Here is a 14,806-nt window from a genome sequence, read left to right as displayed (position 1 = left end):
AACACAAATAATCAAGTCAACGTAAAAATTCTAGTTATTATAACATTAAAATATTGGTTTTTAAAAGTTTATAAATTTTATAAAATCCTTAAAATCAGCTGTAGACGCAGTACTACCATACCATACCAATGTAACGTGACAGGGTGACAAACAAAATTTCGACCAATCACGTGCCGAATTTCATACAGTTTTGGATACAAGAACTTGCATAGTGTCATAGCCACCTTTACTTTACAAGCCATGAAGAGAAAAAGGCAACATCGCAATTGATGACGTGCGTAGTCCGACTTTCGGACTACCGCTTTTGAAAACACAATTTTAAAGTAGAAATTCTGGTAAAATTTATAGTATTTTTTGAGTCGAACAAGAAAATATTATTAATTAGAAGTTTGTACAAAATAAAATTAAAGTACTTCCTTGTAAGTAACGTTTATTATACAAAAAAAAACCAATAACAAGAATATACATGGGATTAATTTTTTTCGAATCCTAAGAAAACTAATGAGTATTTTTCAAAAATTTAAACGCAGAATGAAAGATTACGTTAGGACCGAGGGCCGAAAGTCCCTGAAAACTTCTATGTTTATTTTAATAAGTTACAGGGGCGAAAAATTAAGAAAATTTAGTGTGATTTTTAGTTTTAAATATGCCATTCAAAAACAACCTTTCATTCATTCTAAGGGACTTTCGGCCCTCGGTAATAAAGTAATCTTTCATTCAGCGTTTAAATTTTTCAAAAATACTTATTAGTTTTCTCAGAATTCGAAAAAATGTTTGCATTTAAAATACACTGAAAATTTTGACAGGCGTCAAAATTTTGCATTTTGTTCCTTTCCCTTTAAAGTTTTTCGCACTTATTTAGAAACATCCTGAATTGGAAAAATGCGAGGAACTGCAGAAGGTTTTAACTTAGGATTCGTTAATTTCTCTACATGTTTGTTGCCTTCCTTATCTACCCATTCTCTAACTCTCTCGATGTCATCAGAATAAAAATGTTTGGCACATACTACCGCTGATGTTCCAATAACAAAATTTTTCCTGTGGATACACTGTAACCAAAGTTCTCGCAGCTTTGGATCCTTTGGAAATAAAAAAGTGCTTTCTGGTTGTTCATTCTTTTTAAGACTGCTATCGTAATTGCTTTTGCACTCTGGCACACAGCAACGGCTTGGCATCTACAAAAACAAAAATTATAAGTAGGTATGCCGTATGTAAAATACCAAACTTAAAGAAATTTATATAAACTTGCGTGCATAGAAATCAGCCCACTCAAAAATTTGGTCCTTTTTGATGTCTCGTATTTCCCGAACCTGTTGGCCGATTTAAATTGATTTTTTAATATGTTATAGCCTGATTCTTTAACAATACCCCTGTAATAATATTGTTGCTAAATAAGTAAATTTTCATTGTATATATACCGGGTGTACGAATTAAAGTGTCTTTTTTTTTCAAAGTTCGCATCACCCTATGGAATATTCATTCTAAGGGACTTTCGGCCCTCGGTGATAAAGTAATCTTTCATTCTGCGTTTAAATTTTTCAAAAATACTTATTAGATTTTTCAAGATTCGAAAAAAATGATTACATTTAAAATACATTGAAAATTTTGACAGGGGTCAAAATTTTGAATTTTGTTACTTTCCCTTTAAAGTTTGTCGCACTTATTTAGAAACACCCTGTATTGATAAAAGACATATTATATAGTTAAAGTAGCTAACTTTTATTTATTATCCAACATAAGCGAATGAATAAAAAACAGAATGTTAAGAAAACCTGAGGCTATAGTTGAGTTTTAATTTCACTATTTTATAAATGCCCGTTATACAATAAAAAATTAACTGCTTAGCAACAATATTATTACAGCGGTATTGTTAAAGAATCAGGCTATAACATATTAAAAAAATCACTTGAATCGGCCAACAGGTTTAGTAAATATAAGACATCAAAAATGACAAAAATTTTAAGTGGACGCATTTCTATATGCACGTAAGTTTATATAAAAATATATTATACTATAAAATATATTATATAAAAATATATTATATTGAACTAAAATCATCTTAATACATACCTTTTAATATTCTTTATAATTTGGAGCACGAAATATTGTAAAATGTTTAAGTTTTTCTGTAAATACAGTGAATATTATTTAAAAACATTTAAAAATATATGAGAACTGTCAGAATTAACCGGTCTACGCTTAGATGTTGCCAAGTTTCAACTTCATGGCTTGTAAAGTAAAGGTGGCTATGATAGTGTCATACAGGGCACAAATGTACGTACAAGAAATGATACAAGAAAATGTATACAAGAAACGATATCAGAAACGATATTAGAAATGATACAAGAAAATGCATAGTGTCATAGCCACCTTTACTTAACAAGCCATGAAGAGAAAAAGGCAACATCGCAATTGATGACGTGCGTAGTCCGACTTTCGGACTACCGCTTTTGAAAACACAATTTTAAAGTAGAAATTCTGGTAAAATTTATAGTATTTTTTGAGTCGAACAAGAAAATATTATTAATTAGAAGTTTGTACAAAATAAAATTAAAAGTACTTCCTTGTAAGTAACGTTTATTATACAAAAAAAAACCAATAACAAGAATATACATGGGATTAATTTTTTTCGAATCCTAAGAAAACTAATGAGTATTTTTCAAAAATTTAAACGCAGAATGAAAGATTACGTTAGGACCGAGGGCCGAAAGTCCCTGAAAACTTCTATGTTTATTTTAATAAGTTACAGGGGCGAAAAATTAAGAAAATTTAGTGTGATTTTTAGTTTCAAATATGTCATTCAAAAACAACTTTTTATTCATTCTAAGGGACTTTCGGCCCTCGGTAATAAAGTAATCTTTCATTCAGCGTTTAAATTTTTCAAAAAGACTTATTAGTTTTCTCAGGATTCGAACAAAATGATATTGCATTTAAAATACACTGAAAATTTTGACAGGCGTCAAAATTTTGCATTTTGTTCCTTTCCCTTTAAAGTTTTTCGCACTTATTTAGAAACACCCTGAATTGATAAAGAACAAAAATCTAGTTGTTAAAGTAGCTAACTTTTTTTATTATCCAACATAAGCGAATTAATCAAAACAAAACAGAATGTTATTAAGAAAACCAGAGTCTATAGTTGGGTTTTAATATATTATTATTATTATACAAAAAAAACCAATAACAAGAATATGTGTAAAATACTTTATTTTAAATAAATAATATCTTATTTTAAATTATATACAAATATCGCTAGAAAAAACTATAACAACAATTTCTCACATGGTTTGATGTGAAGTGTTGGGGTTTAGAGTCGATAACTTTCTTTTTTTGTTATTCCCCTTAGCATTACTTTTCTTTTTATACTTTTTTGAAAATTCATCACTTTGATGGATGCTATTTTTGTTTTTTGTATAATTATTTAAAACAATATTACACATAATTTTTATAATAGCAGAATAAACTTTGAAGGCATTTTCCCCACATTCACACTCAAATTCAAAATTTAAATGAAAGCCTTCATGTTGTAAACTTTTCATTACCAAACATGAACAGCTTCAGGTGACAATTGTGCTGCAAAAATAATTTTTCAAGATTGGGACTAGTTATAGTCCCAATTTCAGGCTATAACATATTAAAAAAATCACTTGAATCGGCCAACAGGTTTAGTAAATATAAGACATCAAAAATGACAAAAATTTTAAGTGGACGCATTTCTATATGCACGTAAGTTTATATAAAAATATATTATACTATAAAATATATTATATAAAAATATATTATATTGAACTAAAATCATCTTAATACATACCTTTTAATATTCTTTATAATTTGGAGTACGAAATATTGTAAAATGTTTGAGTTTTTCTGTAAATACAGTGAATATTATTTAAAAACATTTAAAAATAAATGAGAACTGTCAGAATTAACCGGTCTACGCTTAGATGTTGCCAAGTTTCAACTTCATGGCTTGTAAAGTAAAGGTGGCTATGATAGTAGGGAGTTTTTGTGCACACAAATACGTAAACGTAACCCATCTTTTTGACATATACGCTTGCGCATTAATGGTTGAACTCCCGTATCTCGATGCGTATTACCTAAAGTAGCGCTCTGATACGTATGGTCGCCTCGTATTTCCGTGAGACTGTGTAAAAATATAATGTATCTGTAATAAAAGCGAGCCATAAAAATGAAAGCAAAAGTACCCTACCAGGAGTAGTTATTAACTGCAAAACTATCAATGACTAAGATGTGTAAAATATAAAAGTTTTAAGGTTCTACATTCAGATGTTCCTGGTATGATATTTTAAAATATGGGCAATCACCCAGTTAAGTTTTCATCGAACTGTTGATCAGTCCACGTGGACAAAGAGCCACTCAAAAAATCGGATATTGCTGTTGTGACCAATCATAATGCGGTATCTTTTATCGGAAGAACTACTCACCCTTCGCTCAAGATATAACAATATTTGGCTGAGCGAGGCCATGCCATAAAATAGTTTATCACAAAGTGTCATCTTTCGGCTGATTGCAGCCGTCCAGTGGTGTGCACCAGGGACCCGGACCGTACCGCTAAAAACAGAAAACCGAACCGAAACCGATATTTTTTAGTGGACCAGAACCGAAACTGAACCCTTATTTGATATTAAATATAATTTTTGGAACCGAACCGTAACACTTAATTTTTCAAACGGTTTTATCGGTTTTTTTCGGTTTTGTTGTTTATAATGTTATTTTTGTTTTTTTTTTATATAAGTAAGTGCAAATAATTTTGAAGTGTTTTCCACTTTTGTTAATAAATAAAAAATACATTTCAAGATGTTTTATTATTTTTAAAATCAACTCAAAAACCATAAACAACAACTATGTTTTAATAATTTCTTCTTTTAATTCTGATCAACAAATGTTTCTGAAGTTGTTGAGGAAAATAATTTTTTTTGTATTTCAGAATATTGTCAAATATTTTATTTAACTAAATCGATGTCGCTTTAGCAAATTCTAAAATAATAATTTTTTTTATTTAAATTTATGTGTCTCGGCAGCAATGGCCATTTACACAAACAATATTGGTTATACAATAATTAATTACAATAAGGACTTAAAACTAATTAGGTATTATAACAGTTAATTTCTAAATTTTAAATAACATTACGTAAAAATTACGAAGAAAAAAAATTGGATATACAATCATTGGATACTATAGAGACGTACAACTAATTATAAAATTGCTTCGGTCTTCTTGGGATACTTCGGACGTTGTTTAGTCATAGTAGCAGTTGCATATGAACTAGTAAGATTACTGGAAGAATTGGGTCCAAACATGGTGTTGCTAACAGTGGGGAACATTTATTTAAATTGTTACTCATGTAGTCAAAAGTAACTTGAATTTGTTTATATTAACGCTTTGGATGTCTGGAAATAAGTGATAACCTTGGATACATCACTGCAATACTGGTTGCCTAACCGTTGGCGTCCGTTGGGACGGGATAGCAACAGTGAAAAACTATTGACAGTTTGACACTGAATGGGTTTAAATTGGAAGATTATTAAGTAAAACATCTCTTACTCACTGAAGTTACAGCTTGTTCTTGATGATTAACACGTAACACAATTGTTATTAGTCACTATTTGAGCGAAAACTAATTTTAATAACTAGTATTTACAGTAATAATTACAAATTTCGGCACCAATTTACAGATCGATACATACACGTTCTGACGTTAGTTTGACAGACCAAATAATAAAATTACTCTATCCATTGTTAACTTTTGTACCTGATCAGTGGTCACTAATAATTGATAATCGGTGATAAATCTTTGTTATGTTGGTTGTGACGGAAAAATATAATTTTAATAATGTCAGCAATTAATTATTAGATTATGTAGAATGTAATAGAATACAGAGATATAAATGAATTGAGCCATACTGGTAGGGGAGCTCAAGCGGGTATTTTTGCAGTTACTTGAGCGAGCCAGAAAATTACACGGGGAGAAACCTTGTAGGTCCTATGTAAATATACCCCTACCATATATTGGATCTTAATACAGGAGGATCCGAAAAAAAATATACCCTTAGAAAAACTTATGTCACATTAAGATAAGATAAGTTAAGTACATACAGAACAGTGTATATTTCAAAAATCTGACGGTTTGAGGGGGCGCGTAAGAAAATGTGTGAGTCACAAAGCTTCACAAGAAAAAAGAGAATATGTTGAGAAATAAACGTTAGATCGAAAAACTAAAAATTACGTGTTCAATATTCTTCAAAAATATATCGAATGATACCAAACACGAACTCCCACGGAGAGGAGTGAGGGTAAATTTTAAATAGGAACCCCGCAATATTTTGCGAAATGAACATCAGATCGAAAAAGTACAAAATACACGTATCAAAATACACTGTCGGAAAAAATACATGTGCCGTTTTTGTGGTCTGACCGTTCCAAATTTTTAACCTGTTCCACAATTTAAACTTCCCCTGTTCCAGTGTTCCCATATTTTAAAGTTTGTCTAACTAGACATCCTTAAGATATTAACAAAAATTTCAGCTTGCTATTAATCAACTTTTTTTCATACGCGGTATCCAGATACTAATAGATAAGCACCAGACTATTTAAAAGTATTACTAAGCTTTGTTTTTAAACCAAGAGGAGTACAATAAAAAGACATATTTACACCCAAGAAAGTCACTAGAAATATTACCAAACACATCTTCTTTTTTGGTTAATCATATCGGCCTTCGACGATTATCCATATTTTACTAATACGTCGCTAAAGAGTTACAATCTAAAGGTCGATAAAGGTATATCTATCAATGGAGAATTTTGGAACAACTTATGAGTTGCAGATGATACAGTAAAGGCCGGGACACACATATCTGCACCGAGCCCACACCGAGCACAGACAGCATGGCCAGCCTTGCTGTCTCTGCTCGGTGCGGGCGCGGTGCGGACACGGTGCTGGTTCGGTGCGGATATGTGTGTCACGGCCTTAATAATAACGGATTAAGACAATGATTTAGAATTTAGAGAACGTAATGCAACGCCTTAGTGAACGCTGTCATGAGTACGGACTGAAGATTAATTTAAAGAACTAAATGCATGACCATGACTAAATTAGCACACGCAAACATCCAATTGACTATTGAAGATACTGTAATTAAGAGTGTGGATACTACAAATAATTAGGAACATGGATAACATCAAATGTGGACCAAAGCAAAGAAATTAGGGAGCGTTCAAGTACGTACGTAACGCGGTTTTTGAAGATTTTTGACCCCCTCCCCCTTCGTAACGCACCTTAATGGGGCGTTCACGTATTACGTGACGCAATTTTTGAAGATTTTTAACCCTCCCCCCTTACGTAATATTTGAACGGCCCCTTACGACACGTATTGAAATAGTACGTGCATCATTCATTAAACTTACAAAGTTTCTTTGTTATTAGGATATAAGGTTAGAACTACGCCTAAGGATGCTTCTGTGTTACGTGTTCTCTACTCTTCTTTATGGCTTGGAAGCGTGGACACTAACAAGTCCATCAATTAGTCAAAAGATTACAATAACATGAAAGTTATCAGAGATAAAACAGTAAGGTTTACTACTTATGAGCAGTTGTATTACTAAAACATATAAATTTGATCATACTTACTGTTTAATTATATGTGATAATTAATGTTATTGACAATTTTTTATACAGGTATTATTATTTTACAATAAGATCTGTTCAGTCGAGTCGATTAGTGTTATCACTATGTACCTAGGTATATCACAGATGTTGATAACACCGATATTTTTTTATTTAAACTTTTTCGTAAAATAAAATATTTACTGATACCCACATAATTTGAGGAAATGCGATGGCCTCATTTACAATTTACACTTAAAATCAAATGTTTGCAAAATAATAACTTTTATTAAATTTAAATTAGATATCTACGCTACTGTTCACTAAATTGTCACCCTGGTCACTCTTAACAGTGTTGCCATTTTGCTAGTATCTGGTCCGCTCTTGTTAGCGTAAATTTTCCAACGGAATCCCGTCTTTACTTTACGTGAGAACGCATCCCTATCGAGACGAAAGTCACCGAATGCACACGAGGATCTTGCCCGATTGGCGATTACCTACCAATGGCGTGCCAATGGCTACCAAATGAACATTTCATCAGCGTACTACCCGTTTATAAATATTTAAGGTTATATTGGTTATTGGTTTAGTCTAATTGAGTAAAATTATTCTGTGTTTGTAACTGGAAATTGGAACTTCATAATATATTTAAAATTTTATTGTTTTCAAGTTGTCTATTAATAAAGCAAAACAAACAAATCTTGTATTAATTTAAGAAATACTGTGATCACCACAATTAATAATTTGATAAATAAATGACCTAATTTCTGTAAAATTTTCAAATAAATATGAACAAACTATTTACATTATACTGGAATTCTGATGTAGGTACAATAATTTACAACTAAAAAGTAGGTATAAACAAAAATAAAAAAATTTTAACCTAAGGAAAAATAATATTTTTATATTTAAATAGAAGCAATAAAAACCATACAATGTCATCATTCATTTATCTTTTTTTACATTTGTATATTAATTGTATATTGTGTGAACATTGTTTTATTTTTTTAATGTCAACGGAATTTAAAAATTACTTTACGATTTGCTTTACGTTACGTTAAGGCAGTCACAAAAACTACCTATTTTAACGTTCATCCTCTACGACACGTTAGTGGCTTTACGTATACGGAGATGCGTACGTTACGTAGCAACAAAAACTCCCTATTGTCATACAGCCTTAAGAACCGTGGGACTAGCTCGGTCTGTCGGTCTGTACATCCTTCGATCCTTGTTATGACAGTTTGTTGACTACAATGTACAAATCAAATCTACAATACAAACACAAACAAACTAAAATCTAAAATTTACACATAGGTTAATCAAGTTATATCGGCGTTTTTTTTGTGATTTCTGCTTCGTTATTCCTTTAATTTTTAGTTATTATTAGTCTGCATTTATATAAAAAAAAAACAGTTATTTAAACAGTATGGAGGAACAAGAAGACAATTACACAAAAAGCGAACTATCTAATAATATAAAATGCCAAACCGAATTAGAGAATGATGGTGTGAATAATACAGAATTTCCGGTTACCATAAAAAATGAATTTAAAAAAGAAATGTTTCTACCTGAGGATAATCCAACTAATGAAGATTCTAAAGATTGGTTCAATCAAATGAATACTGCAATATACATTGAAAATGTAAAACATGAAGAAATTGAAGATGATAGTAATTTGTTGAATTGTAAAATTTTTAAGTCTGAACCAAATATTAAGGAAGAGGAAGACGTAATTGAAGCAAATCAGAGTCAATGTGGTAAGTATGTATAAATAAAAATAATTTAGGACAAAACAATTTAAAAAAGTAAAGGTAAAAAAAGTAAAACATAATCATAATCACTTGCATACCTACTTCAATTATAAACATTAGGGAAGTAGTTTTTTTTTTATTAACAAAATCACATCAGCCAAATTGGCTATTAGAGAAACAATAGTAGCGAACAATGTGTATTATATTTATATGTTTAGATAGCTTTTAAAATGTTAATTGAAGTTAAACTTTTTAGATTTGACACATTGCACTGTAGACCTAAAATATCACTTAGTTTGTTGGGTATATTGTACAACATGCACTTCGGCATTAATGCTGAGTATTTCTCTAACAAATGTTTGATTGTTAACTTTTCTTCACAGTTGTCACATCTTGGTTCTTGTTTGTTGGAAAACACATGGCTATTGGTTAATCACATATGACCCAGTCAGAGTTGTGATAATATTACTTGATCTCTCTGACTTGTTGGTAATGTTGGCCAGGGTTTTATCGATTTTTTACTATTGCATAGTTTGGCAGATGACACTTTCCACTTTTCTTCCCACATATACATATACATTTAAAAAATAGTTTTGTTTTTATGCGGATACATCTTTAGAATAAATTGTTTATTTTTAAGGCCATCGGTACATAATTCGCAAATATTTTATGGGTATCCCTACTTTTTCTGTCTTTACACGGTAATTACGTGTAGTAAAATTCACACTGGTATGGATATCTAAACATTACTAGAATGTCATTCTACTTGAAAATGTCATCATTAATTTAAAGAGATGGCTTTTGAATGTTCTTGGATAACTGTTATATTTATAATTGCAAATTATTAATTTGTGACTATTTGGATAGTCACAAATAGCTGTGACTATTTGGATAGTGAATTGGAATGTCAAAATTACAATATATACCGTAATGATAGATCAAGTTTAACTAGTCAAAAATCACGAGGTGGTGGCATTATTTATTTCTTGTAATTTTAAAAGTATAAAATTCATAATTGGAGGTCTGTATATTCCACCTCAGATGCCTGAAATATATTACAATAAACATTGTGAAGCAGTTGAAAATATGTTGCAAAGGTTTCCGTTGAATAAAATATATTTATTTGGTGACTATAACTTACCAGATGCTAGGTGGTTTAATGACGATTATGGAGTTCGAGTAGAGTGTCCTGGTACATCGAATGCAGTAGGACTTGCTCAACAATTTGGTTTTTTGCAACTGTATCAATTAAATGAAATACCCAATAGTAGGAATATATATTTGGATCTGTTGTTTACAAATGACAAAAATGTACAACTTAGTAAATCTAAGGATTTTATTTTTGCTGATAGTTTGCACCATTTTAGTTACGAATGTACTTTAAACCTATTTTCTAACAATCAAGACTCTAGTACCTTATATCTACATGATTTTTACTATGATTTTAAGAATGCAAACTATTTTGGTCTTAATAATTTTTTAGCAAGTGTGCAGTGGGAACAATGTTTCTCAAATAATATTAATGATTCAGTTAACAATTTTTATGAAATCTTGGCTATGGGAATTGCTTTTTTTGTACCTTTGAAAAAATATATATCTAGCAGTTTTCCTAAATGGTTTTCACCAGAATTGCGATACATAACATCTCAAAAGAGAAAAATGCATAAAACTTACAGTAAATCACAATTACATTCAGATTACCTAAGATTTTGTCAACTACGTACAGAATGCAAACGAATCAGAGAAGTATGTTGGTCTCAGTATATATCTCATGTAAATAATGAGTTCAAAACTAATCCTAGGTACTTTTGGAAGTATGTGCACGACCTAAAGTCTAATCACTCACTACCACACTCAATGCAGTATAATGAAGAGTTGGCAGAAAATGGCCAAGATATTGTGAACCTTTTTAAGGAATACTTTCAGACAGTCTATACTCCTGGAGACCAAAATAGTTCTGTGGATAATTTGGTTTTACCTATAAATTGTTCACAGAATATTGACTTTGCAGACATTTCTATACAAGAAATTTATAATAAAATTTTGCGTTTACCTAAGGTTTGTTCCAACATGAACTTTTGGACGGTCCAGAAACCGTCACGAAACTACTTGTACCGTTTGTTGTGCGCATGTTCGTAATTGTATCGCCCAGTTATCGTCCCATGACGGTAATCATATATTTGTCATTTTTGTTGGTGACAGCTTGTGTACTTTTTAGTCGATCAAAGGCTCAAAAACTTTAAAGAATTAAATCCTAGTGCGCAAGTCAGTCCAACCAGCACATTATGCATTTGCCCGATTACTGAAATGATCATCACGAAACCGTCACCGAAAGATCACAATTCTTGTTGGAACAGTGGGAAGGACGATCCGATGACGATCATATTTTATTATTATTGCCATGTTTATTAATAAACATGGCAATAATGAAAAGTCACATTCTAATGTTTTGACAGTTCTCTTACGTCAAAAATTTTGACCTACGTAATATCGCTTTTGTAGTAAAATACTATAAAAGCAATGTTAACAACTATAGAAGTGTTTGCATACAGTCATCTATTCCCAAACTTTTTGACAGCTTGGTTTGTGGTCAGTTAAGTTGGTTATGTCGAAATTTAATAAATAAGAATCAGCATGGGTTTTTTTCGGGTCGATCTACTATTACCAATTTAGTTTTATATCAGAATAGATTAATAAATGCTATGGAAGACTTTAAACAAATTGATACAGTGTATACAGACTTTTCTAAAGCTTTTGATCGAGTTGACCATAGCATTTTCCTTAAGAGGCTCATCGATATTGGTTTTGGCATAACCACAGTCACCTGGGTCAAGAGTTTTCTGTCTGGCCACCAGCAGAAGGTTAAGGTTGGATCCTTTCTGTCAAACTCTATTGCAGTTACATCGGGCGTTCCTCAGGGCGGGCACTGCTCACCGATTTTCTTTGATCTGTTTGTGAATTCTATTTTCGACTGCTTTGAAAACAGTGATGGTTTAGCTTTTGCTGACGATTTTAAAATATCAAAGATAATTTCTAGTCCTTTAGACCAACACCTTCTGCAGGAAGACCTGGATAGATTGACACATTGGTGTACAGTAAACAAACTCAACCTAAATGTCTCAAAATGCTGTTACATTGGTTTTTTCAAAGGTAATAAGAAGATCAATACTTCATATAAAATAAATAATGAAGATCTGAAATATGTTTCAAAAGTTAAAGATTTAGGAGTGATTTTTGACGAAAGTTTGAGTTTTGTTGAACACATTAATTACGTAACAGTTCAGTCTTCAAAAATGTTAGGATTTATTTTGAGACACTGTAGTAATTTTTCAGTTGACACTGTAAGAGGAGTTTATTGTTCTTTGGTGCGATCTAAACTTGAATATGGCTCTATAGTATGGTCTCCATACCATGCAGTTCATAATATGACTGTTAAAAAAATTCAACACAAATTTTTGAGGTTCTGTGCATTTAAATTAGGTGAAACTATTGTAGATCACGATTATTCATTAATAGAAAACAGTTTAAAACTTAATACACTAGAAAATAGACTTAATCAAGTAGGATTAGTATTTTTGTATAATTTAATAAATGGAAATTTAGATTGCTGTGATCTATTACAGTGTATTAATGTTGATATACAAACTAGAAATCGAAGAGGTGATTTTAGAACATTTTATATTCCTTTCCATCGCACAACTTATGGCCAAAATTCACCTATAGATCGTTACTGTAAACTTATAAATGACAAACACATTGAAATTTTTGATATATCTCTGAGTAAGTTTAAAAATAATTTAAGTAGAGTATTTATTTAACTTTTTGTTAGTTCTAAGGTTACACGTACCTACCTATTCTTACTCTAATATTTGTTATCTAATTATAATGTTGTTAAAGTATTATTAGTACATATTTAGCTCGTAAACTTATTATTGTTAATTTTATAACTTTTAATGGGGCAATCCCGTCAATAAATAAATAAATAAATTTATTTAATAAATGTGATAATTTTTTCACTAACTATGTATTCAGTGATTGTATAAATTTATATGTAGAACAAAAACTAATACTCAATCGAGAAAAGAGGAAAAGTGTTGTAAGTGCTTTTTTAATAATACAGTAGAACGTCGATAATCCGGACGTCAAAAATCTGGACTGTCAATAATCCAGATTTGTATCTAGCAAAAATATCTGATTCTTTTAAAATAAATTAAGAACTTCGCTACGAAAAACGAACCTCTACCGCAGTTCAAAAATATTTTACATATTTTTTTAAAAGCCCAAATAGTGTCTGATATTTTTACTGTACACATGGTGCTATTATAAAAACGGTGTTACCTTAGCCATAAATTTCATCCATAAATTTTTTTTTCATATTTTTACAAAAATTTGGTATAAATTTATCAAAAATGAATAAAACAGATAATATTGACAAGAAAAATGTTATATATGTTATATATGTTTGAAAAAAAAATTTAAACGGGCGATGTATTGACGGTGAGTAGATAATGCCACTCAAATTCAAAAATCCTTTATGGAAGGTACGTTAGTCAACTTTTTTTCTCAGTTTTTTGTTAAATTCTCAAAGTAAATATAATAAAGCATAACATGTAAAAAAATCGTGATGGAGGTATTTTCCAAAACAAGCGAAAAAAATTCTGAAACTTAGATGTATTGCGCGCTATTCGTTAATACGTCTCAAATTCAAAAATCCTTTATGGATGGTACGTTAGTCAACTTTTTTTCTCAGTTTTTTGTTAAATTCTCAAAGTAAATATAATAAAGCATAACATATAAAAAAATCGTGATGGAGGTATTTTCCAAAACAAGCGAAAAAAATTCTGAAACTTAGATGTATTGCGCGGTATTCGTTAATACGTCTCAAATTCAAAAATCCTTTATGGATGGATCGTTAGTCAACTTTTTTTCTCAGTTTTTTGTTAAATTCTTAAAGTAAATATAATTAAGCATAACATATAAAAAAATCGTGATGGAGGTATTTTCCAAAACAAGCGAAAAAAATTCTGAAACTTAGATGTATAGCGCGCTATTCGTTAATACATCTCAAATTCAAAAATCCTTTATGGATGGTACGTTAGTCAACTTTTTTTCTCAGTTTTTTGTTAAATTCTCAAAGTAAATATAATTAAGCATAACATATAAAAAAATCGTGATGGAGGTATTTTCCAAAACAAGCGAAAAAAATTCTGAAACTTAGATGTATTGCGCGGTATTCGTTAATACGTCTCAAATTCAAAAATCCTTTATGGATGGATCGTTAGTCAACTTTTTTTCTCAGTTTTTTGTTAAATTCTCAAAGTAAATATAATAAAGCATAACATATAAAAAAATCGTGACGGAGGTATTTTCCAAAACAAGCGAAAAAAATTCTGAAACTTAGATGTATTGCGCGGTATTCGTTAATACGTCTCA

At 30.6% G+C, this 14,806-nt stretch overlaps 2 protein-coding genes across 3 annotated transcripts in view; one reads left to right on the top strand and one right to left on the bottom strand.

Annotated features, from left to right (window-relative positions):
- Nucleotides 1-413: 413 nt before the first annotated feature.
- LOC126881415 (THAP domain-containing protein 2-like) lies at nt 414-2,173 on the bottom strand. The gene is made up of 2 exons (XM_050645684.1): nt 2,071-2,173; nt 414-1,175 (listed from the first exon to the last, which is right to left on the bottom strand). The coding sequence occupies exon 2, from the start codon at nt 1,173-1,175 to the stop codon at nt 855-857; it is 321 nt and encodes a 106-aa protein (XP_050501641.1). The 5' UTR covers nt 2,071-2,173; the 3' UTR covers nt 414-854.
- Nucleotides 2,174-8,717: 6,544 nt separating this feature from the next.
- Nucleotides 8,718-14,806, top strand: part of LOC126881411 (gastrula zinc finger protein XlCGF57.1-like) — an 83,471-nt gene continuing 77,382 nt past the window's right edge. Inside the window, exons 1-2 of one of the 2 annotated variants that reach the window (XM_050645676.1) lie at nt 8,718-8,945; nt 9,000-9,379. In XM_050645676.1, the coding sequence (XP_050501633.1) occupies nt 9,049-9,379 (331 nt within the window). In that variant the 5' untranslated portion in view covers nt 8,718-8,945; nt 9,000-9,048. Of the gene's footprint in view, nt 9,380-14,806 lie in introns of both variants that reach the window. The other variant, XM_050645675.1, reaches the window with a different exon arrangement.

The sequence above is a fragment of the Diabrotica virgifera genome, chromosome 3, assembly GCF_917563875.1.
Source record: "Diabrotica virgifera virgifera chromosome 3, PGI_DIABVI_V3a".
In the NCBI taxonomy this organism is placed as follows: domain Eukaryota; kingdom Metazoa; phylum Arthropoda; class Insecta; order Coleoptera; family Chrysomelidae; genus Diabrotica; species Diabrotica virgifera.
The sequence above is the reverse complement of the archived record's forward strand: the minus strand, read 5'-3'. Positions and strand labels throughout refer to the sequence as shown.

Coding starts and splice junctions, on each gene's coding strand:
- LOC126881415 (XM_050645684.1), bottom strand. CDS start 1,175: ATGCCAAGCCGTTGCTGTGTGCCAGAGTGCAAAAGCAATTACGATAGC.